Source organism: Anguilla rostrata, chromosome 2, assembly GCF_018555375.3.
Source record: "Anguilla rostrata isolate EN2019 chromosome 2, ASM1855537v3, whole genome shotgun sequence".
In the NCBI taxonomy this organism is placed as follows: Eukaryota; Metazoa; Chordata; class Actinopteri; order Anguilliformes; family Anguillidae; genus Anguilla; species Anguilla rostrata.
In genome coordinates, this window is record NC_057934.1 from 17103191 (window position 1) to 17128707 (window position 25517).

General features: G+C 45.9%; 1 protein-coding gene across 5 annotated transcripts; it reads left to right on the forward strand.

Moving 5' to 3' along the window:
• zfyve27 (zinc finger, FYVE domain containing 27) lies at nucleotides 1-23579 on the forward strand. Of its 5 annotated transcripts, XM_064320877.1 has the most exons (15): nucleotides 1-226; nucleotides 788-1019; nucleotides 1174-1244; nucleotides 2054-2240; nucleotides 4385-4480; nucleotides 5880-5992; nucleotides 7692-7816; nucleotides 11134-11205; nucleotides 12137-12157; nucleotides 12771-12791; nucleotides 13305-13376; nucleotides 13770-13911; nucleotides 19486-19532; nucleotides 20579-20660; nucleotides 20956-23579. In XM_064320877.1, the coding sequence occupies exons 2-15, from the start codon at nucleotides 793-795 to the stop codon at nucleotides 21018-21020; spliced, it is 1341 nt and encodes a 446-aa protein (XP_064176947.1). In that variant the 5' UTR covers nucleotides 1-226; nucleotides 788-792; the 3' UTR covers nucleotides 21021-23579. The 5 variants fall into 5 exon arrangements, with proteins under 5 accessions (XP_064176947.1, XP_064176949.1, XP_064176948.1 ...); XM_064320879.1 differs by lacking the exon at nucleotides 13305-13376; XM_064320878.1 differs by lacking the exon at nucleotides 12137-12157.
• Nucleotides 23580-25517: the final 1938 nt, after the last annotated feature.

The following is a 25517-nucleotide window of genomic DNA, read 5'->3' on the forward strand; positions in this document are numbered from 1 at the left end:
ACAGTTCATCCTGAGTCTTCCCGGAAGCTACTTCAGTAAATAAGTTGGAAGCTAGCTAGCTAGCTGGATAAGATAACACATCTAGTCAAACGGGTGGCGTACCTTTGGATAACTGGTGAAGCTGTCTGCAGTATTAATAATAAACATATAAAGCACGGTCAGTCTACAAACTTTAGGAGATTAAATGACTTTTCGACAAGAGGAGTGCGCAGCGTAACAACTGCAGGTAAGGTACTTAGCTAATACGATGTCAATTTCGATTGGTTTTATATCTGGAATGTGTTAGATCTCGTCATCTACGATACGTTGGCAAACAGACTGTCACTCGGCTGTTTTTTTTATTTTAATTAACGATTAGATTATGGAAATAACAATAAACATTTTATATGAGGAACGTTAGTTAAATTAATTATAGCATAAACAATACAGCGATTGTTCTTGGTTATTGACTACAGCCACTAGCTAGCTAATCTCACATGTCAGACTTGTCTGAATATTCGTTAGCAACATATACAGTAGATACACTTACAAGATTACCAAATCATTACCAAGGCTACTAGATCGCATTTTTTTGCTGTAAAAGTTATCAATTTTATTTTTGATTCACCATGTGTCAAATAATCACTACAGTACGGAAGTGGATGGCATAAAGAGAATATAAGAACTGGAGATACAAGCGCAGAACCTAGGAGCAGGATTAACCGATGTCTAATTAAATACCTTTCTCAAGACCTTACGCCATACGTAGACGCACTGCTCTAACTTGACGACCTTGCCCACTGTGCAGGCAGAATGCAGCCAGGTGCTGGGGTGTCCCCGGAAGGCCCCCCGGTTGGGGATGGTCGTGGAGAGCTTATCCAGCTTCCACCCAAGGACACAGGCGGCTGTGAACTGTCTGACCTCAGCAGTCCAAGAGCTCTGACCTTTGACCTCATGAACATGGTCATCTCCTTCAAGCGCATGGTGATCTTCCTGGAACCTGTGAATGATACAGTCGAGCTAGTGCGCTACTTGCTGGGGTGAGTGTTTAGGGAGTCCCTCGAATGTTCATTCGGTTTTACCATAGCAACAAGTATCTGTTTGTGCAAAATTAATTAATGTCCAAAATGGTCTTCATCTGACATCTTGAAACCTCTCTTGATGTTTCTCCCACTCTTGCTCTATGCCTTCCAGATGGAAGATGCCAGTTTTCTCTCTGCTGTTCTGCATCCTTCTGAATGTCCTCTTCCTAACACTGAGTGAAGGTGAGAAAATGGTGCTTAAAACCTTTTTTTCCTCCCGAAGAGGATTGGGAAGGGTAAGGTTAAACTTAGTGGTGATCACAAAAGGATAGGAACTACACCCAGTTAATCTGTCTAGTTTTAGCTGCTCGTCCATTTTTGATAATTGCACTTGTAATAATAGCCAGTAATTTAGCAACAACCCCAGGAGAATACCCAGGCTATCCCACTGTGTTTCCAAAACAAGAACTCTGGACCCTGATGTCAAGCTTGTTTTCAAATTGATCTACTGTCTGTAATGGTATCCATTGCTCTTGAGTCAGTAGAATGAACAAAGCCTAATGTCCACAGCTGGCCTAAAGCTTGGCCGACTACAGCTTGAAAAAAATAGATAGGGAATTTAAACTGGTCATTAGAAATTCTCTGTTTCTGATGGTGAGCAAGGGGCAGATGAGAAGGTCAAATGAGTGAGTGAGGGAGATATTTTGAATGTGTAACAGAAAGAGAGTGTGAGAACAAGAGAATTTGGACATATTAAAAAGTTTGTATTTGGTGTGTGTAAAAAATAGTGCTAAAGAAAGGGAAAGGTAGTTTATTGTTATTATTGTTGTTGTATTCAATTACTGTTATTGCTGTTTAATTAATGTTATTTTTACTTCCATGCAATGTATTTAAATTTAATTTCCACTAAATGAAAATGAAAGCAAACCACTTAATGTCCTATGTGAAATGTGCGGTACAGTTAAATAATAATAATAACAATAGCAATAACAATAACAATAATAATAATAATAATTATTATTATTATTATTGTGATCCTCTTTGTGCTGCAGTGGCCTGGTTCTCCCTGCTTCTGCTGGGCGTCTCCACTCCAGCTGCCCTGGGCTACCTGCAGGACCGCAGCCAGAGCCAGGCCACCGAGGCGGCCCTGCAGAGGAAGAGACACCACGCCGTGCAGAGGAGGGACCTGCAGACCGTGCACCTGACCAGGCAGGAAGCCATGCTGGAGGTCAAGGGCCTGTGAGTTACCAGAATAAAAGCGTTGGGGAATTATTTTATCACCTTAAGCCCTTTTTGCACCGGACTAGTTTTACCCCTGGATGATCTGCAATTTTATTTTTTACCTATTAGTCCTGTGATTTTTATATCGGGGGGTCCGCAAACTTATTTGAAAAATGGCCGGTGTAGGTGCAGGTTTTTGTTTTGGCCCAGCACTATGACCCCTGATTCAACCAATCAACTAGTCATGGTCTTCAATCAAGACCTTGATAAGTAGAATCTGGATGTTATGTATTTGCGTGTTAAAATAGCCCCCCACAACAATTATCGTCTTGGTTTGGCAAACAGATTTCTGTATTCAAGTGGTAAATGCTGTGCATTATTCAATAACAAATGAACGTAAAGTTTGTCGGTCCAATTTATGTGGATTCAATGGAATGTTCCAATGTATTCAGGAGGTCTGGATCCAGAACTGTTGACACTGGTCACCAACAATGCCAATTTCTCTCAGTAACTTTCGTATTAATAATAATAATAATAATAATAATAATAATAATAATAGCAATAACAATAAAAATTAACTTTCTAATTAATTGCATCCATTGCAAATTCCCTTGCAGTCTTTTTATTCCCATCAAATAATTTTACTGATGAAGTAATTTTTGTTATTTGGTAAAATGAATCATCGCAAGAGATACCAGTTTTAGCTTGAAAGGATAAACTGCTCCATTAATATCACTGCTCCATTAATATCACAAGCTCTTATGAAACCTAAACACTTTATAAAATTTGTGCTTTTTCATCTGCAGTTATAACCGCTTAACATTGCACAGATTATCTTGTCTTTACCTTTATTTTCTGCCAGAACAATACAATAATGGAGTGGCTTAATCTTTTTAGCCATTTTTAGCAGTTTTTGTAAAGTATCTGCTGTTGTTAATTTAAGTAGTGGCAGTAGGGACGCACACACACTGGAAATTAAATTGGATGATATAAGATCATAGTATGTATCCAGCATTTTAGAGCAAATGGAAGGTACATAGCAAGCTGAAAAGACGACCTAACGCTTAAAATACTCTTCAATTCTCTTCATACCCAGTCCATTCCACACATGACGTTGAGGACCCCATCCACTGCCAACACTGTGTGACATGTGCTGGCTAGCCCTGTGCTTAGCGTTGCCTGGTTAAATGTACGCTCACACACCCTAAATTGGGTGGTGCCATCATGTGTTTCAAGTTATTAAATCTGCAGGAATCACTGTGTTTTTCTATTAATCGCAAAGTCTTCTGATTGACACACATAAGGCGGCGATTGATAGAACGGGACAGGGAAACTCAATTATGATTATTGAGTTTGAGAAGCCTCGCTTTCCCATCGCTTTTGTTCAGTATGAAATAAAATGAAAAGGGGAAAAAAGAAAACTTTCTAGAGTGGTTTTTTGTATTTTCCACTCTCCTCGGTGCCTGGGTGGGTGGAGGGGTGTGGGGGGAAATCACGTTTTCCATTCATAAATGACTCAGGATAAATTGTCACATCTCGTTACCGAGTTCCCGTTAGAACTTGGATTACGGGAGAAGGACTGAGAATTAAAAGCAGCCTCGGCTGTTTTTTTTGGAAGATGTTAAGCGAAAGTTATTTAACCTTCGACCCTCACTGGAGACACGACGCCTGACAGTGGGGTTCGTGTGAGGGCTTAAGCTGTATCAGAATGATGTACGGTCAACAATAACTGCATCATTACTCTCACCGAATCCACGGTTTTCCAGAACCACGCTTGACACAGTGCTTGATATGCTCTGGTCCTTGGGCCAGCACTGGTCCTGGAGAGGCGCAGGGTTTGCTGGTTTTCGTTTTCCCTTAAAATCGACAACCGATTCGGACAGAAGAAGCCATGCCCCGAGGCGAGTTAACTGTAATCAACTGCTTAATATGATCAATTAAGTCCTGAGTAGAAATACAAAATCCAGATGATTGTGTCGCTCTCCAGGGCCATATTTGGCCAACTCCACTCCGGAAATTAGGCAAAATGATGATAATGATGAGCGTAACCGGGCCGAATGGCCTCTTTTCTTTATCGAGCGTTCCTACGTTTTGTGTTCTTAACATTTTTAAAGCAGAGATGTCACTGTTGTTTATGTCACCGTCATTTTTTTATTTTTCAGACTGAAGCAGCTGGATGAGATCTTGTCTCAAGCGTGCGTTTCCGCAGAGTCTGTCTACAGCGTGCTGTACTGGGAGAGCCACACGGCCTCCTCTTTGTGAGTAACGTCGAGCCGAAAACCAACCACGTTTGTGCTTTTTTTTCCCTCCTCTTTTTCCACCCAGTTCATAAACTACTGACCTTTTTTGGCATTGCCTGGGGAATAACACGAGAAGCCTGCTGTTCTGGCAGAAAGAGGAAGTCATATACTTGCTGTACCTCGTATAGCTCGCTTCGAGTTTAAAGCCTTGGTGCTGGCCTGCGGGGCAGTGAATGGAACAGCTCCACCATACCTCATCAATCTTCATGTATTACGCCCTGGCCCGGGTCTCTCTGCTCCACAACCCAGAGGCGCCTGGCTCTCCTTTCCCTGCGAGGCCACCTCTTCCAGTCACAGTGCCTGTGTGTGCTGGCCCCATTGTGGAGAAGCAAACTTCCCAAAGCCTTTAGGATAGCAAAATCACTGGTCGTCTGCCGACGCAGACTGAAGAATAACCAGTTTAGACTGCATGTTGGTTCTGCTTCTGTCCCCAACCCATAGCATTATGCTTCTCTTCTTAGGGCTTGTTATGGATATGGATGTAGTCTGTATGTATTTAGAATTGGTACTTTGGTTCTTGGTTGGCTTAGTTAAAATGCAGGGGGACAGTACTTTAGTGGTGCATATTTGGTTCCTGGTCAATGAATATTTTGAGCCAGGACTGGCGCTGTTTCTCGTATTAATCAGATAAATGCACCTATTGCTTCTCTGGATAGGAGCAACTGCTAAATGAATGTATAGTAATGTAACGTAATTTAATAGTTTGCATTACATTACATTAGAACCTAAATGTAATGGTTTGCTTGCATCTGGAACTCTGCAGGAGAAATATGACACCACACGTCCATGAGTCAGTCTGTTCACGCTTCGTTGATGAATGTGGAAAATTGTGTCTCAGGCATTTTCCAGAATATCCCGTGAATGCTTGATTGCATTGTAATCTGATGTCTGAGAACCCAGTGGCATATGGATATTGTCAGCTTCTTGGTTCTCAAACCGCCAAGCTACTGCTTGTGCTCGGTCATCATGAGGGTCAGTAATACCTTAGAAATTTACCCCTCTTTGCATGAGAGAATTGCTTTGGCATTATGTCTAGATGATCACTCTGTACCATTAAGTAACTATCATTTGGCACGGAACTTGACTTATAAGGGTAACTGCTTGTAGCTGTCAAGTATTGTGGTGAGGGGTCAGCATTCTAACCAGAAGATATCCCATTGCTATTTGATCATTGAAGAAAGTGTTTAATCTGGATTGGCTTCAGTAAGAATACTGTTTAAATCAATGAAACCCTAGTGCAGGGGGATGGGGTAGAACCTGGTGAAATGCACCAGGGTCATTTGAAGTTGCCTCCTATCGCCTCTGTTATGTTCAGCCCTTGCTATTATGTGTCACTCACAAGCTTTTCTCTGTGCAGGTTTTACGGGAGTCTCATGGTGGTGCTCTGCTTCCTGTACTTTGCCCCTCTGGGCTGGGCGCTGGCCATGTTCAACAGCGCCCTCTTCCTGTGGAACAGGGACTTCTGCCGAGGTGAGCACCTTCTGAAGCCATGATGGGAGGGGAGAGGACTAGATGAAGTGAGGTACTCAAGCCAGGGCTGTTTCACATGTCATTCTGTACTTTGAAGGGCAGGTGCAGTTCTCCTTGACTGGAATTGGACAAATTATCTTTCAGCTGGAGGTTTCAGAAATCTCTTGAATTCCAAGGAAAAAAAGCATTGCTGCATTATGAATTTGGAGGGAGGATATCCTAAATTGATTACAACTTTTTACTGGCTGCACATTGTTGGTTGCAAGCGCAGTCTGTACTTTACTAAATCCTTATAACAGAGTACCGTGCTGTGCCGTATGGTTCTTTAAAATCAAATCTATTTCCAGTTCCGAAGTTCTGAACGTGTCTAGTTTTGATTTCAGTTCTGGGCGTTATTTCATGGATTTCAAGTGAGAATTGTATTGAGCTTAGCAAATTAAGCCTGACTTAAACTGGTTTTATTTTCACTGGCGTATAACCACCCAATACCTGACGGCCAGGGTGCTCCTTCACGCGCTTTGAGGAAATCGACACTGAAATTGTGGTCGTGTGCCATGGTTTTCACTAGCAGCAGCTGTTGTGCCTTTATAAATCTTGAGCGGCATCTGTTTTTCAGGTTTGAGGTTCAGCGTGGTAATTTATGCATCAAAAAAACCTCTCCGGTATATAATTTCTTTCGACCGGGTCCCTCGCTTGAAATGCCTTTGTGGATTTTTCGGCACACGTGGTTAGAATGCTAACGTTCAGTAACCAGTAAATGTCATGTTTGATGAGTGACCGGGAAGCCCTTCTACTCTCCTGGTTTCAGTTCCACCCCCCCCACCCCCCAAGATGTTGAAACTTGCCATGACACAGAGTGAGATGAATGCATCAATGGTTTTAGAGCCTCCCCTGCTGTTTGAAGAGTCTTTGGCAGAGAGGAAGCTGGCTTTCGATTTCCACAGGCCTTCTGAATAGTGATTACCTCAGGGTAACCCTCTGATGAGGACACATGTAGCTTGGCCAATGGCTCTAATGTGACCTTTGACCCTGCTGTGACCTTTTCCCTGCTCTGCTGTGATTGGGCTCCACTCTCACAGACATTGAGACAGTGCCATCTAGTAATCTGGGATGGCCTCCTTAACAATCCCTGCTGGACTGGCAGAAGAAGGCTATTTACTGAATTGTCATCCAGCAGTGTAAACATGAAGGAAATTCCTTTAGCTTATGGGGATGCAAGTGCATTTTTGCGGGGAAAGACTCGTTTTACAACATAAATTCTGTGGTTGGGGTGATTTTATGGAGATTTTGTAGTCGGCCACATTCCTGGGTGTATATACGCCGTGCACGTTGGGCCGGAGCCTGGATCTTGTCCCGACACCTCCTTTAACCTTCCATCCATGGGATAATCACATTAGCGGTTTGGGGATACCCACTGGGACTGATGAAAGGAGAAGCTGGAAAGCCCTGAGCACTTCAGCAGGTGGGGCTCATTCCATGTTGGTAAAGCAATCAGGCGCTGTACCTGTTAAGTGTTAAGGTCCTGCACGTCCCCATCATCCCCGTGGATGTCTTTACCAGAACGCTGAATTCTGGCCCCTGACGTCACACTATCCTATTTAAAATCCAGCATTATGGTTTCTGTTCTTACCTTCAGAGGATATTATGTAGCTAACTGTGTGACTGTCCTCTCTCTCTCACTCTCTCTGCTGCTCCCCAGTTCTCCTGGAGCTCAGGGAGATGTTCCGCCAGGGCCAGGCCCCTCCAGCCGAGGGAGAGCCGGAGAACCCGGAGCCCGAACCGACCAGCTTTGTGGATCAGACCCCCACTCCCACCAGCCTCGAGGTGAGTCTCTGGCCCGTACTGACCTCTAGGGCTGGTGGTGTTAGTGAAAGTCCCAGGACTAACTGGAACTAACCCCAAAATGTAAAATGGAAGAAGAAAAGGAGGGTGGCGGGGGGGGTTTCCTGCGGTTCTGTAGCTCTGCACATTCAGGAAATGTAAACGTCCAATAAATGCAAATGTCAAGCATTATTATAATTTGTCCAAAATGGAAATAGGTTCTTTGCCAGCTTGGCCCAGTTCAGCGTCTTCGTTTACCATACTATCTATCACTCACTGCCGCTGTTTATTTAGGAAAGCCTACATCGGTCACGATGGCTGTATAATCAACACCATCGGCTCAAATGACTGGCAGTTTCCCATCGGTGTAAGAAGTTGCAGCAAACAGTGACGCTGTACTCCATCTCATCTCGTCTTTCATTAAGTAAGCACCATAAGGAATAGGTTCCTGGGAAAAGCGGAATGGAGCCAAGGCTTCAGCTAGCTTTTAGCCCAGGTCCCATAATTCTCCTCTCTCGTTGCGCACTAGCTTACTGACTTCTGATTGGCCAGTGTGCCCCTAGATATCAACCCTGAAAATGTATGTTCTGTTCACTCCGGTTCTTCTGCCCTTTTTGAACTCGAGCACAGCTGTTACCGGGGCTGGCTCAAAAGCGGTTCCCTGTTTCTCCACGTATCATTGGAAACCAGGAGTCTTTGAAAAGCTCCAAAGCATCCTTACCCCCCCCCCCCCCCTCCACCCCCCATCAGCAAATTCATTAGCACTGCATTCCCTGATGCTTTCACCGCCTGGTTGAGGTACGTATTGGTTGGGGAGCTGGAAGCAGCGTAGCCAAAACAGCCGCAGTTCTTGCGGGAGCGCCAGGGCCACCGTCCAACTCTGTTCACTGGCCTGTGAAAATCATCAGAGGCCGTGGACGGGGTGTAATTCGGTTTGAACGAGGTGAGTTATGATTTGGGTTATGCAGCGAAGAGAGGCCGTTTCCCCGTGTCCTCAAAGGTTAGGCAACGTGTGACTGCCGTAATGTAGGCCCTGCACTGTGGAAACCCTTCGGAGTTCTCTGAGGAGACCCAGAGAAGAAACAGATTGCAGTGATGAGAGAGCGAGTCTTCATGTTCCATACACACTGGCTGGACCGCACCATTCTGCAATCTGGGCCATCTGGCCACCCGTCCCCTGAGTTGGTGCTGGCTACGTATGTCTGGCGTCACATTGGTGGAATGAGCGTCCCATGGCAGGCAGGACAGCAGAGTCATTGGCCGCCTTCCAAAGCAAACTGAAGACCCACCTCTTCAGCCTGTATCTAGACTCTCCCGACCAAAGCCATTTTCCCTAGCAGGGAAGGTATTAAAAGCCATGCTCTTGAATACATTCGACTGAAGAAGGCCCACCCATCGGCTCCTGGCAAAACTGGGGGTGCGGCTGTAAGTCAAATGATGAGTTGATAGTGAAAAGCAGATGTGTGGAATGGTCTCGTGAGACAAGCTTTTTCTTCTTTCTTTCGATGACCACAAGTAAATCCCCCTGTTGGCCATTAAAGTAACCACAGCCTTAAGGACCAAGAGCCGAGGTGACCACAGTCATAGGGTCTGCTGGTCAGGAGTATCGCTGGCTGTAGTGGGATCATTATCCTGTGCCCGTATCTCGTTAGGGCAAGCGTATCCACTGCTGAGCCCCACTGCAGTAAAGCCGTCAAACCAATGCCAACAGCCCCCTACGGTCAGCCAGATCTGTGCGGGCTAGTCTACATTTTCTCACAGTGCGGGAGAGCAAAATTTATTCTCGTTGATGCATTTATTATTTACGGAGGTGATTTTAATGTAATCTTTACAACCCTGGGAAAATGGAAGCTGACTTCCTCCAGGTTTAGTGCGCAGTGTTTTGGTCGATTATGTCGAATAAATGCACTGTTTTGACCTGTCCTTTATGACCTCTGCCTCGGAGGTTATGTACTGATGTCTGTCCGTCCATCCGTCAGTTGATCCATTTGTTCGTCAGATTGCCGTGAAATTTCCCGGGTACATTCATGTTCCCAACAGGGAGATACCTATTGATTTTGGTAATTCTATGACCTTTCCTTTAGTACCACCATCAGGCCAGACTTTCCAATTGTGATTACATTGACATTGACTTTAACATCTCGAGGAGTGACTTCCGGATTGCTGTAAAATGTGCTGGGCGCATTCGTGTTCCCAAGAGGAAGAAACCTGTTTATTTTTGTGACCCCCTGACTTTTTCTCTAGTGCCACCATCAGGCCAAACGTATCTAAAAAAGTTTTTTTTGTGCATTTGCTGTGCACATTTGTGGGGAGATTGTTGTGCCTTGATGGAGGTCTTCACACTTCTAAGTGCTTTCTTTCTGGTTCATTCTGATTCTTATTTTATTCTAATTTTATTACAGAAAGGACTTTGATTGGCATGTGATAAAACTGCGATGTAAATACAGTAACTATTATCATTTTCATCATTACGATTATCATGCACATGCACAGATCCATGTGTTTACCCTCTCCAACCAGAGAGGCACATGGGTATTCCGCCTTTCCACAGAGCCGTGGACGCTGGCCAGCTGTGCAAAAGCGCTGGGTTTCATTAGTGTTGTATAAGTAACGCACTCCTCGCCCAGTTCCCAATCTGAACTGAATTAGCTGAGGTCACGTGATCTGACACATTCTTAATGCTCCAATTAGACACTGAGGGAGGTGATGAGAACAATAAAGACAGCTTATTTACTGTTGGGCCTAAACCACATGAAGCCTCGTTGATCGACTGCATTGTTCTTTGACTTATATTGTTTTTAATAGGTTTAAATGACACACATTTTCCCAAGCATTGCATGTCTGCATAATATCTGGCAGTGTGTTTCCTTTGAATTATTTGAATTTAAGTTGGCTCAATTAGCTTTGTGATTTATAGTTCCAAGTGCACTGCGTGAAAGATTTGTCTTTGGATGTTTTTATGAAAGGGTTTCTTTTATGCAGCTTAAAAGAGACCCGGGCCTCTCCCTCACTGCTTATCACTCTCTGGTTGCGCAGGCAATCTGTAGAATATCAATTCAACGCTGTCCAATCAGAGCAGGGTGTGTGGGTCATGTGACAGAGTAATGGTGCCAGCTAGAGGAATTAATACACCGATTGTGTGTTTTATTTTGGATCAGTGAAGTGGTAAGTGGCCCTGCAGTGTAACTGAGTATGAGGAGCACTGCAATGCACCCTGGTAAATGAGCTGAGGATGAGGTCATGGTGAGTTTTTAAAGGGACATTTCTGTTTAATGACCTGTGCCGGGATCCTGTCTGTCTGTCTGTCTGTCGGTACACAGGACCTCTCACCAGGCAGCATTGAGGAGGCGGAGGAAGCCGAACCGGATGAGGAGTTTAAGGACGCCATCGAGGTGAGAGAGCCCCCCTCTCCTGAGAGGTGATAAGAGAAGCAGGGGCGACGCCGTTCCCCCCGAACTACGTCTCCCCGTCCACCGAAGCTTGCGCACGGACCGTGGAAGCAGAGTCTATTAGAGTGTGCGTGCTGTTTGCCGTCAAGGTCTCACAGCTGAACACTCTGGTAACCTGAAATTCCTTAAGGGCTCACGCAGCATTTGCACTGGATAAATAGCCATGTCCAACTATCACTCGGAGACATGATGGAGGGAGATGCTTGTGAACGCAAACACACACACACACACACACACACACGTGCGCGCTTGGATAAGGCACTCGCACAGATACTGTACAAATACAGGCGTGCTGACGCGTGGACAGGCGCACGCATGCACGCACACACATGTACATACCTGCGCAGACGGACCTGTACACATACGTGTCTATATCTTGTACAGCTGTAGAACCCTGAGTCCTGCCAGCTCTCTGCTCCATTCCCTTAGGACTCATTAAAGCACTTACAAACACTCCTGTTGACAGTTAATGCACATAACACACACACACGCGCAAACACAGACACACGGACACGCTCACACACACACACACACATGCACACGCACACACGCACAGTTTTACATGGGGGAGTTAATGGGAGATAAATTCTGGCTCTTCTCTGGCATACATCGTGTTTGAGGTTGTCTGTTGCACAAGTTGTTGCTGCACTGCAGATGAAATTACCTCTGCAGTTCTTCTGTCCTCTCAGACACTTGGCTCAAATACTTGAGCCGTGGGCATACAGCACATACGCGTGCGTACACACCTGCACACATGTACATTCAAACACGCCCATGCACATACAGTACACTCTGCATACACTCAGGACAATTGCACAAGACCGTTGCTGTCTGATTGAATGTCTTTGTTTCTCTTACCTTCTTGCCCTCCAAGGAACCCCCTCTTGTCCTGGTGGTAAGTACCCCCCTCCCAGAAAGAGAGGGTGTGGAAACATGCTCTGGAATGCTGGAAGCACAGTTAAGGAACAAATCTTACTGTTCTTTCCAAAGATTGCAGTTTACATAAGCGGCAACACTGAAAACAACAGTTTTTCCCCTGTCTGCACGTGGCTGTATCAAAAGGGGAAAAATAAGAATGAGAGAGACAAGCTTTGAGATGATGAATGGATGGTGGGAGAGATAGAAATAGAAGCCAGGAAGAGGAAAGGGACTCTCAAAACCCACAGAGAGGCAGTGTCCCAGTCCTAGGCTCATTGGAACTTACTTCCCTCTTCCTCCTCTGTGTTGGATGAAAAGCACACTCATTTCTAACATACTGGATTTTTAATGCCAGATTCTGTTCAGCACTACTACATTTACTAAATAGCAGTAATAACACTGGAAACTTTTTTTTCTTTGCTTGGGTGTAAATATTTCAACATAACATTTCAACATCACCCCTCCCCCATTTATCAGCGTCTTGAATTGACGGAAAATGATGCATGCTAAAAATATGTGTTTAATTCCACTTGCACTGTACCGAATGCAATTATAAAACTGCTTATTTTATTTTACCCCTGCTTTCCGAGGATGCCCCCCTGGCCTTAGTGGTAAGTGGCCGCAGTCTCTGATGGGTTAAGGGATCTGGTGGCAAGAGGGGTCACAAAGACAATTATGCTGTTATTTTTTTTTTACGGAGGATTATTTTTCACCTCTTTACTGGACTCTTAACTTCCTAACACTCAGAATTTTGCAGCGCAGCATGTTGTGGGGGTGAAATGTGGAGTTTGAATAGCAGGCTGTGAATGTGTTCTGAAATAATGGAGAAACCCTGAGTTGCATGCCACTCACTGTGTCCGCATGGAGATGAGGTGGAGGGTGCGACCGTATCCAGGGGCGGAGCCCGGTTGCCGTGCGCTGAGTGACACGTCTTCATAGTCTCAGCACTGGCACGGTTCTCAGCTCCTGCCCCCGTACGGCCTTTCACCGGGGTCTGCTAGCGGGTTATTTACGACCGCGCAAGGTGATAGGTTCTGGTAATGACTTTCCCAGACTCCTCTGGGGCGCTAAGCGAGGGGGGGGGCGGGGAGCCCGGTGAGTTATCGGCCGGCTTATTTACGCAGGTGAGACCCGCCGACTGGCTGCCAGATCTGCCCTGGAGACACGTAGCCCCGCCTCCGGGCACGGAGACAAAGGTGCCTTGTCCGTCGTCCGTAGCGTCATCCCAGTGGTTGGGGCACAGTGGTGTTTGTCATGAAACGGTACCTATAAAAAGTTGAGTCGTGCACTTCAAGACACTTGCGGTGGGTGTAGGTCGTAAAGACTCGGTTGAGTGGGGCATTGTTGCCATACTCTTTTTCCCTTGCCTCACTCGGTGTGACACCCTTTGAGAAAGTGCTTTGAGTTTACCCCCACTTTCTCAAAGTCGATGATAAGTTGGCACACTGGCTGTATTTCTGCTGCGGTCTCCCCCCGCCCCCTCCTCCTCGTCTTCACCTTGGTGGGTATCAGCAGGCCTGGGTAACGCAGCGATGTTTTGTATCCCCGCTGTGCCAGGCGTGACGTGTCTCCCCCTCTTTCCCGGGCAGGAGGACGACGACGTGCCTCCGGGGGTCCCCGAGTTCGACACGCTCTCCGACAACGGCCTCCTGAGCCGCAACGAGCCCATCCGCAGCAAGGTGTCCAAACTGACGGAGAAACTCCGCAAGCGCTACCCCACCAACAACACCGGTACGTTCGCCTCGCCGGGCTGTTCCAACACCACCGTATGCCGCACCGTGCGTCGGCTTCTCCCGCTAACAGGCTCTTCTCCCTCTGGCTCCAGACTCTCCCCTCTGTAAACACGAGTTTCTTTTCCATGGACAAAATGCACTCTCAATTTATTACTGTTACCCCTGAGATTTACTGATGAACAAATATGTAATGAGGGCAAAACGACCCAAATATGTAATCTGTCAATATTTGGAATGCCATCTGATGCCTCCAAATGCACATGAAACTGTGGTCCCTTTGTGTTGCAAATGATGAAGAGCTTTGTAGTTTGCATCAAAATCGGAGGAAAAACTTGACTCCTTTTGGCTCATCGGTACAAAAGTCTCTGGTTGGTCTGGAAACACGAGGGGATAATCAGCACAAGCCTCCTCAGGAAGCATCCCTGTCTTTCGTCAGTAGGCTGTGCCTTCTCTAAACCTCTCAGGCCTTCAACGCTAGCATCTCTGTAATTATTCTTGGAAACAATCTTCTTCCCCCAAGCTGTAATTTTTGGGCAGTGCCTTCCTGAACCCACCCACCAACCCTTTTTATCTCAACAACCCTGGACTGTAACCATCAGGCCTGGGGGCTGTACTGGTCTCATCGGTCCCCCTAGCATGGCCTTCGCCTCTGTGAAGCTGTGGCTCCGGCAGGCCCTCGGTGGCTGGGTGTTTCACGGGAAGGAGGGGTGCGGTTGCGTTCGACCGGGGAATTCCGCGGAGATTCGCATTGTTCCGTTCTAGTGTTACCGAACGGATGCCGATCTGTGGAAAACCGCATGGAAGGACTTCAGAAATCCTAATCTAATATTCCCGACCATGAACAACTGAATCAGACCAAAAAAAGGGTCTATTTCCTTCTTTCTCTATTCTCTCTCTTCTCTTCTTTTTCTCTCTCTGTCTGCTTCCATTACTCTCTTACACCACTCCTGGACGACAGCCAGACGGCGCTGGAGTTTTTTTTTTTTTTTTTTTAGAAGTCTGATCATTTTGCCTCTTCCTCCTTGCACTGGTCCAGAACCGGAGGTTGGTGAAAAAAGGGGGGGTTACTATCCTGAAATAGAGACAGTTCTTGGAGGACAGAACAGATTTATTCTCCCTCTGGACATCAGATTTCAGCATCCCCTTTCATCCCGCCGAACGGGGTCAGGGTTGACCGGACAGTCGACCGCGTTCCTGTCACGGCCGGCCGGTGGCGACTCCGCCGGGACACGGGATCTGAGCGACCCGGTTGAGAGCGCGTCAGGAATGACGTTTTAGGGAAGGACCCCGAGTGGGCTGTAACAAAGAACCGGTGTCCCCAGTCCCAAACCCGCGGCGTCCTTCCCCCACCTGTCCTCTTCACCGGTCTTCACCGTCTGCATTGTCTGCGTGGTCAATGAAGAGCTGGCTTACGAGACTAAGCACAAAAACAGACGAGAGAGAAGTTCATTTCATTGCAATGCTGCGAATGCTGTGGTTATTTCTTGCCGTGTGGTGGCAGTTGTCAGTGGCAGAGCAAGGCACCAGGAGTTGGCTGGTTTGAATCCTGGCCTCTCTGCTCTAGACAGAATGTTTTTTTTTTAGAGATAGCGGAAGGGGAATTTTACACCATTAATATGTTAAGCCATGCATTTCGAAGCTGTTATGTGCTTTATAAAGTAAGTCGCTAATGAGTTGCTATATTGGAACTACTGTGTAAAAACTGGTCTCATTCCGAAATATCACGTCACCACCACTCAGGTTTCAGACTAGTCTGCCTGCACAAGTCTGCCTAGATATATAGGCTACACAGTTGGCAGAAGTAGTTTGATGAAACCATGGAGATCTGTGTATGTTTGTGAATAACCGTGGCATTATATCTGGAAACAGACTGTATAGTTACTATTGAATTTTTTTTATTTACTTTTTGGCACTTTGAAGCCACAAGAAGATGGACCCACGAGGTCCATTTTATCAGGGTGAGCTGCCTGCGACCAATATCTAGAAAACTCATCACATTTCAGGGATACTATCTGGATATCTGTATAGACAGATATTGCTCCAGGTAAATGAAAACATGACTTAATTTCATTTTTGGGTGAGCTGCCTATTTATGCTGCCATTGGGAATTGCACTGAAGAGCAGTGGCCAGCAGAGGTCAGCGTTGTACAGTACTGTGGTACAGTACTGGTCATGGACTAAGAGTCCTAAGAATTGTGTTGTTCTGCCCATACCTGTGGTTATGATCTCGCTGTGAAGGTACTGAACTACATCCAAAGTTTTCATCAGAGAGCCACTGCAGGCTCCTGATCTCACTTTGATACAGTTTTGGCTGAGATCTGCTCAGATGCTGGGAAGTTGGTGGGAGGCCTGTTCATGGTGGGAGAAAAGTGATTCACGTTGCATTTCCCCCAAAACTGAGGTCCAGGCTTGAGGGGAACTTCTTTCAGTTTGCTCCAAAAGGTTTTTTTTTTGTGAACTCCTCACTCCCTCATCAATAACTAACGCCGTTTTGAAGGAGAACGCTTGGGTTCCTCGTCTGGTAAAACCATCACTGAACCGGCCTCAGTGGGGAACTTTTGCATCAAAGAAAGACGCCACCAGTGAGCTGAGGACAAGCAGATTTCATGTTTAGACTCGATTTCCCAGACTGACATAGACCACACACCTGAAAGAAGAGGTCCAACATGACACACTGCTTGATTAGGGTTCATTAATTGCACCTTTTAGCATACTTGCCGAAGCAGTAATCATGCCCTGGACCTCTGGAAGCTACAGCATCTGCTTGTTTTCTACGTACTTAAAATCAAGCAGCCGGTTAGGCAGTTAACTCGCTTGGTTTCTCGCGTCTGAATAGTCGCTGATTTTAAGGTGAAAATAAAAACCAGCAGACCCTGTGACTCTCCAGGACCCGGGCGGAGGACCATTGCGCTTTAAGTAAGCATCGCGAGTGATTTCACGTAACGTGTCCAAACACTCCAGGAGAGAGAGCGAGCGAGGCCTGAGGTAATCGTAACCCTGACCGCGCGGATGGCACTCCTGGGGAAAGTTCCAGAGAGCGTAGAGAGGCCAGGCTCGCCTCGTAGCTCCTCCTTGACCTTTAAGAGGGGCGGTCGGCCCGGCCAGGCCAGGCCGCGACCGGAATTTCGTCGGCCTCGGGAGCAGGGGAGGAGGGGAAACGGCGCGTGACGGCGTTGCTGATGGGCGGCTTCGCGGCAGACCCCCCCCCCCCTTCCTCCCCGGGGAGCGCTTCCCGCGAGGGGGACCCCGGGCCCGTCGCGACCCCACAAAGCCCGCGCTGTGCCGAGCCACGATCCATTTCGCTCGGGCGGAGTAAATCTGCCGCTGAACGCCGCGCGCTAAATCACCGCGCGCTACGGGTTTATGGACGCACTGCGCTGCCGGGGCCCAACAGACAGATTTACTCCATCTCAAAACATCTTAACGCAGTCACGGCTCACCTAGCAGCCTCTTCTCTCTCTCTCTCTCTCTTACTTTCCTTCTCTTTCTTTCTTTATTTTTATACTTTCTGTACTCGCTTTCCTTCCTTTCTGCCTTTTTCCTGCCTTTCTCTTTCTCCCTTTCTTTCCCTTCCTCCATTGTTAGGTTTATTTGCCTCTGTTGGAATTCTAAATATGTAATTAAAATGTTCTTAACATAGCTAATGCTGTGCATATTAACTCTGAGGCACAGTTTAACCAGAGCCCCCCTGTGATTAACCTCCGTGCTCCCTGGACTGTGGAGCTGTGTGTGGGACAGGTGGGATGAGTCACATGGTTGTCATGTGACTGAAGCCTGTCGTAGCAACGGCAGCCCTGCTGGAGATAGAGGTCTGCTTTCTTTCCTTCCTTCTCCCCCAAAACACTCAGTCAGGCGCTTTGTGGGCTGAGGAGAGTGTGGGACCCTGAATGCTTAGCTTGCACATGTACACACGCACACGCGCGCACCTTTGAAGAAACACACACACATGCGCACATGCACACACGCACACACTCACGCCTTGTGAAGAACAGATGCACATAAGGTCCAGTTAGTACCTTGGCACTGTATATCAGTGCTATGAATTAAAATGTACTTTGATTTCTCTCAATGAAACAATTGGTACTTTTTAGGTATACCCATCAGTAAACAGGATTGGTGCACTTCACCGGGTATCCAGTCACAAGACATTCATCGCTTATATCCTCACAGATGAACAAAGCGTGCACATCACTGCAGTTATAGAGCAGTTTCCCTTTCAAAACAGCTGTGTCCCAAAAGTCGCTTTAAAAATTACAATGCTTTTCATATACACAGTGGTTTCTTAACAGTAAAGGTCACCGAAAGGTTAAGATGAGCATTCACTGTCCATTGATTGAAATTGCTCATTAACGTGTTTGAGATTCTGAGTGAGTAGATACAGAAAATGTCAGACTGACAGAGATTGATGGCACTGCAATGGAAAGTGCTGTCTTTGTTCTCAATGTCCTTGTTCTGTCATGTTTTCAAGGAGCTCATATTTGTTGTTGCCTTTCATTTGTCTTTCGTTTTGCAGTAGCTATTTGTAAATGTAAATTCCTCAGTGGCTCCCTGCTTCTGTCAGAGATACAGTATGTACAAACAAACACGCAGGCACGCACACGCACACGCACGCACACACAAACAGATGAACATGTACCCATTCCCACATACACTGTCAGGTGTGTAGGCTATCAATAGGTGCTTCCAGAAAAGGACTGATATATAGGTGCAGAAATGTGTACAGAGGCACACTGCATAGTGACATAAACACGCATAGTCTGAGACATCTAGAGAAGATGATTAACTAGGAGGAGGAAGTGCTTAAAAACCCATTTTGTGCCGCCTCATTGGTCAGTCTGATCTTTCGGAGCGGGACAGGTCGGCTAATCTCCGGCGCTGACATTTGACCGAGCGACGATGACGAGGATGTGCGGTCACGTCCTGAGATCCGTGTCACCGCGTAATCCCGTGGAAGAGCAAAGCCCCGGTCACTGTCTGATCCCCATCGGCCGGGATCTTTCCAGGAACTCCGGGCCCCCCCACCTCGCTGCACTTAGCACTTCCTGCGGTCGCTTTCTGACCGACAAGCCCCCCCCCGCCCTCCCCGCCCCCCCAGACCGTTGCACAACCACAGGGTTGCGGTCCTCTCTCCCGGGCTGGGCTCGCGGTAACTCGACACGCCTCTACGGTTTTTACTGCAGGACGTCGTGAGTAATTCCAAATGACTCGAACCGGTCCGTGAATTTAACAGCCGTTTCAAAACACGTATTCCGTCGAGGGGATGTGCTTCCAAACACATTTTCTGGAGCCAGCGCTGTTTCGCCAAACTGTTGTCTTTCCACTTATTCGTGTTATTCGGTGGTTGAAAGCCATTGTTTGTCCTCGGGATTTGAGGGGAAGGGGAGGGGGTTGGGAGCTACACCACTGGGAAATGTTTTGGATTTACATAATTAACCCTACACAAATTAGATTGCTCTTACGTGGCTACTTGATAAATGTTTGGTGACAGACACGCGACTGTTTGCTTTTTTTGCTGTGTGTTTGCTGGAAGCTTTTAAGCGAATAACCGCGCACGCCGTTTTGTTGTCCTTAGGTAACTGCTCCAACTGCGCTGCTGTTTTCTCTGTGCTGAAGAAGAGGGTGAGCAGAGAGATTTTGTTTATCACAGTCCTGCCATTGCGCTGTATTAGAGCTGGATGTTTTTCGCATCTGCGAAATCCTGATTTTGATGAAAAATTCTGAAGTTACTTAAAAGTATGATTTACTGGAGAAATACATTAGGAAATCAAGTAAGCTTTTGTAATTTGGACATGTTTACTTTGTAAATTGCCGCCATAACTTGTGTTATTTAATGTATTGTGCGGTTCACGATTTTATCTTATTTAATGTGAGAAAGGAGAGGTAGGAGGGTTTGCGATAGGTGAGATGGCCCATTAAAGCTTCCCTTAAATTGTGAACTGTAAATAATTTGTTCACACCGCAGCCCAGAGTGTGAAAGCCAGGCCATGGCAGTGCAGCTGTAACTGTGGGTGAGGGTTCCACTTGGCAGGGTCTTCCTTGCTTGAGCGCACATTAGCACCTTGGCCTGTTTCAGCTCTCTGCAGTTGGTGTGCTGCACATTAAAAATGAGTGGCATGTTACATTAGGTTCATCCATAATGACTTGCACAGGTTTTTTTTTTTTTTTTTTTCATTTTTACATTTTATCCATTTATACAGCCAGATATACTGTATACTGAAGCAATGCAGGTTGAGTACCTTGCTCAGGGGTACAACAGCAGTGTCCTACTTGGGACTTGAACCTGAAGTCTTTCGGTTACAAGGACAGTTCCTTAACCGTTATACAGCACTACTGGCACGTGGACTGCATGCACCTCTGAGGACGCACGTGCAATGCATCCGATGACGCTGTGGTGCTGTCTACAGTTGAAATTGTCCACCTCAAACTGGACGTTAAGAAACATTTGCCAAGTCTGTCAGCCCCAGACTTCCACTGGGCGTAGTCACAATGTTCATTGGGTGTGGTCACAATGTTCATTGGGTGTGGTCACAATGTTCATTGGGTGTGGTCACAACGCTCATTGGGTGTGGTCACAATGCTCATTGGGTGTGGTCAAAAAGCTCATTGGGTGTGGTCACAATGCGCATTGGGCGTGGTCACAATGCTCATTTTCCTTTCTGTTGCAGAGAAACTGCAGTAACTGCGGCAATAGCTTCTGCTCACGCTGCTGCTCTTATAAGGTGCTCAAGTCCTGCATGGGAGCTACAGGTGAGGTCTCCTCCTTACAGTAGCTGTGTACTGACAGACCTTCTGCTTGTCCTGCTGTGGTCACGTACTGTATCCAATTGGGAATTGCATGTGAAACCCAGGTTAATGGTGGAAAGATTAGGCATTAATAGTAGAAAGCTGAGTCAGACATAGGCCATTGGTGGTTTTAATTTCAGTGTTCTTTAAACTGTGTGTTTAATTACTGCTGGAGGGAGCTGCACCCAGCATAAATGTATATGCTCAGCTCTAATCCAGTTTCCTCTTTCTCTTTTTCCCTCTCAACATCTGTCTGCAGCTCCCGAGGCCCAGAGAGAGACCGTATTTGTCTGTGGAGCGTGCAACCTGTCCCTCAGCAAGTAGTATTTTCGGAGCACACGTCGTTCTTTCCGTTATTCCAAAATTTCAACCCCTCGCCCCCGTCTGTTTCCCCCCAAACTGTGCACCCTGTCCCTCAGCAGGAAGGATTAAAAGTGGACTTTATTTTTTTTTGTCTTTTTCAAAGTACCACGTCTACCCTTCCCCATCCCATCGTTCCCAAAGCAAGAAGGATGACGTCTCTCTCTCTCTCTTTCTCTCTCGGTCTTTCGTCGTCTGCTTCATTACCCCCATGTTTCGTGCCTGGGAGGGAACTTGACCACTCTTCTCCCAGGTGGCTACAGCCACTGACTGGATTCAAATGACTGCAGTCCCGCCTCTTCCACAGTGGCATGAAGCCCCATTGGCCTGTTCTGAATGGCAAAATGCCCCATTGGCCAGCTCTCTACCAGTTATCAGGCTTTCCAAAAATATGCAACACAAGCAAATGGTTGTACTCATTTAATGGGGGTAAGCCAAAATTAAGGGGATTCTTAAATGCTTTTGTGAGGAATTAGGGGCTAGAATAATCTATTCTGCGAGTGGGATTCAGTGAAGGGACATAACCATAATGTCGGTGGTACCCTCTTATTCACAGTTTTGTCCTATTCCGAAAGCGATAGCTTCATATCGTTTCTATATAACCAGAATTTATGTTAATATTATCGTTTCTGCGTAGCCCTAAAAAAATCCCAGCATCCTTTGTGCGGGCTAGGCACGAGAAATTGCGGTCCCGTAGCCATGACTGTGGAATGTGGAATGTAAATACGATATTTGGCTTGTTGCAGAAATCATGTCAGACCATCAAAAAATGGAAAATTACTCAGCCCACAGCATCGCCCGCCAGCCAATCAGCTCTCAACAAGGAACACTCAAAGCCCAAATAAACGTGGCCTCTCCTGTCTGAAAGCGCCTGCCAGGGCTCTGGATCAGACGGGTTTTGAATGTACAGGATATATAAAACCGCCGACTGGCTGACCTCAGGTCAGTTTGAGTCAAATGGGGTTTGAGTTTACATGACACAGGAACCGATGGCTTGCTGACCTCAGGTCAGTTTGAGTCGAATGGGGTTTGAGTGTACATGTCACTGGCACCTGTGGCAGGATGACCTTTGAGTCAAATGGGGTTTGAGTGTACCTGTCACAGGGACGTATGACTGGCTGACCTCACGTGCTGCACATTTGTTCTACTGGAGGCTTTTAAGGAACAGAGCACTCTTTGCCTCATGGTCTAGTCCCATTCAAAACAGAGGCCCCAAAACAGTGGAATGGGGGGGGGGCTCCTCTCCTGTCCACAGCTGTGTGTTCATTTGTCCTTGCTCCTCTGTGTTCTGTCCCTCTGGCCACTGAGCTGCTGGGTCAGATGCATCTGCTGGGCTGTTTGGTTTGGCGCTGTTTGAGCATTACCGAATGGTGCTGGAGTTCCACCCTGTTTTCTTTCTCCTTTCGATGGTGGGTCAGAAATACATATAATATATAATAAGAATATATAATAAGATTTCTTTCATGCAGAATACAGTGATGACCGTCTCTACACAACATACATCCTTTGGTTCACGAAGCACTGCTGGTTCATGTCACCTACCTGATATATTCTTCCCAAAGAACTGATGCAGGATCAGCTCACCAAACTGTAGTAGTCTCAGTCATTCACTGGAATAAATCCTGAAACTGATCCCGAGTCAGTGCCTGGAGCTCTCCCAGTTGGGAATTCTGTGTGGAGGAGAAGTATGCCTTGCCATGTGGCACAGCACAGCGTGGAGAGCTGTGTTTCTGTTTGGCAACTATACTGATATTCCTGCAGTTGCCCCCCCCCCCCCCTCCCCTCCCCCACCCCCCTACTCTTTTCACTGAGCACGCCCAGGCTCGCGTCCAAAATGAAAGATCTCATCGTGCAAAAACGGCCTAGAGCGGCTCGACGGTCCTCACGTAGCCCAGCAAAGCCCAGTCTGGACTGATGTAAATTCCTGTTCTGATTCTCTAGTGAAAGTGCGGTGAGGTTTCCTTTTCCGCAAATGAGTCTTGATGTTTGAGGAAGATTGTTTAAGAACATTGTTGGGGAGATGCCTCATATATAAAACGAAAAAAGATTGATATAAAACCAAAAAAGTTGAACTTTTTGAAGTGAATACAGACGCTGTATTTCCTCTTGTAAAATATCCGGAAGGACTGGATTATTGACTTTAATTTCATAATGGGATTTTGACTAAAGCAGTAAAAAAACAGTATTCTCTGGGTTGCCATCTCTGTATTTCTCTCTAAATCATGTCAGACATCAGACTGAGTAGCATTCTGCATCCTCACAAGTGTTTTCAAAAAATGGTGCGTTTTCTTTTAAATAATTTATAAAAATAAGTAAAAGCAACATACAGCATATTGGACTTTCTTTTACCACGACTGTACACAAGACTGTACTGTACTGCACATTGCTGAAGTTACTGTATTTTGGTTCTTTAATCTGTACACCTGTATATTTGATTATTTATGTATATTTTGACATGGAAAAATTCACCCGTTTCATGTACTGCAAATAAATGCTTACAGCAGTATGATGGATATTTTAAAAGTTCTATTTGTGGTTGTTTATGCATATTACATATATCATTTAGCCATTCATTTTTGGGACAACAAATAATCCGTTTATAGGTGGTAAGCACAAGATTCCCACTCTGGTCAGGGCAGTAGTTCCTTTTCCAATTTCCCGTGTTAATTCAACTCTAACAGAGGGCTTATGAGTCCAGTAGGTACCATATGTACTTTGTAAGTGTTTATTTAACACTCCACATTTTATTGTGTATCATAGGCTTCCAGTCTTCCAATACAGATCTGAGATCCACCCCTTCAGACTGTATCTTGGATCCCTTTTCAACCACACCCCCCGGCACATGGCATTTTTATGGTTTTAGGTTATGATATTTTCAGGTCTTGTATGGATGTAATATGTATGTATTCAGAATTAGTGTTTTGGCTTTTGGTTAGCATAGTTTATCTGCACTAATGCTTTAGTGATATTGCATCAGTCCTCAGTGGTCTGGAAATGTTGTTAGCCACGTCTGACACTATTGCTCATACTCAGGTGAATACACTTATAACTCTTCGACATTCTTAAGTCGGTAAATAAGAGCACCTACTAAGTCAGTGGTACCCAAACTCGGTCCTGGGCCCCCCCGTGTATGCTGGTTTTTGTTCCAACCACAATTGCAATTGCCGAATCTCGTAAGCTGTTCATTTTTTCTCAATGAGGTACTATTCATGTTTGAATTTATTATTTATCCCCGTTATGCCACATTATGGCACAAATAGTTTTGCATGTCATCACGAATTAAATTCACACGTTAATATTGTGTTATTGTGCTATATTACACACAATTGCATAAAAATTTTTTTAAAAATGTTTTAAACTGATCTAGACTGAGGTTTATCAATATGCCCCTTCAGTAATTGGTGAGTGTGGACACCTGGCCACTAATACTAACGAGCCAAACCTGAATCGTGTTAAGTTTTGAGCTTAAAAAATTAAAGAAATGAAATGTGCAAAACCTAATTACGTAGGAAGCTGTTGATTAACCTCAGTCTTTCATTTGATCCAAAAAAAAAATCTTTTTATGTACTTGTTTGCAATATAGCAAAATTATTACAACATGACCATGGGAATTTTGTTCTTCGTGGCATGCGAAGTTGTTTTTGGCATAATGTGGCTTAAGAGGGTAAATAATCCCTATAAACATGAAGAGCTCCAAATCTTAACAGCTTGTTAAAATTTCGGGATTGCAATTGTGGTTGGAACGAAAACCGGCATACACATGGGGGGCCCAGGACCGAGTTTGGGAACCACCGTACTAAATGAATGTAATGTAATGTGCTGTAATGTCCTGGGTGGAAAGTGGGGGTGCCAGAGAGCCAGAGTTGCAATCTTTTCAGCGCTGCTGACTATAAAACTCAGAGTCCATTCAGGTTTTATTAACTCGCTCAGCCACAGATCACAGACCCTGCTGGCAATTGAGCAGACCGTATACCGTTAAAAGCTCTGAACCTCTCTCTGTCACCTTGTAAGCTGATTCCACAATGGATTTGCGTGGTGGATGGAGGTAAGTTTCTGTGCCTGTGGACATTCCCCCGGGCCACCAGTAGAGGGTTAGGGTTACCCTTTCCTGGTCATCTTGGGCCTCACTGTGTGCGCCACCTTGGAATGACCTGTGCCCCCTAGCACTGAATAAATGGTGAGCACAATAAGCATCCACTGGAAAGTCAGCCTTGCCAATGCCTTGGAATGTAAACATATTTTTCGTAGTGGGACATGACAGCGAATGGAAGAATCGAGGGTCATGATTTCCTGCTGGGTTTTCTGTTTATGTTTGCTGGACTGTGATGGAGAGTTCTGTGTGCGTGTGCCTGTGCGTGAGTGCGTGTTTTTGTAAACACCGGGCTGGTTCCTCTCAGAAAGGAGACCCTACCATCTCCCAGCACCAACACATCCCATTACTGGCTCGTCACAGATAAGAAC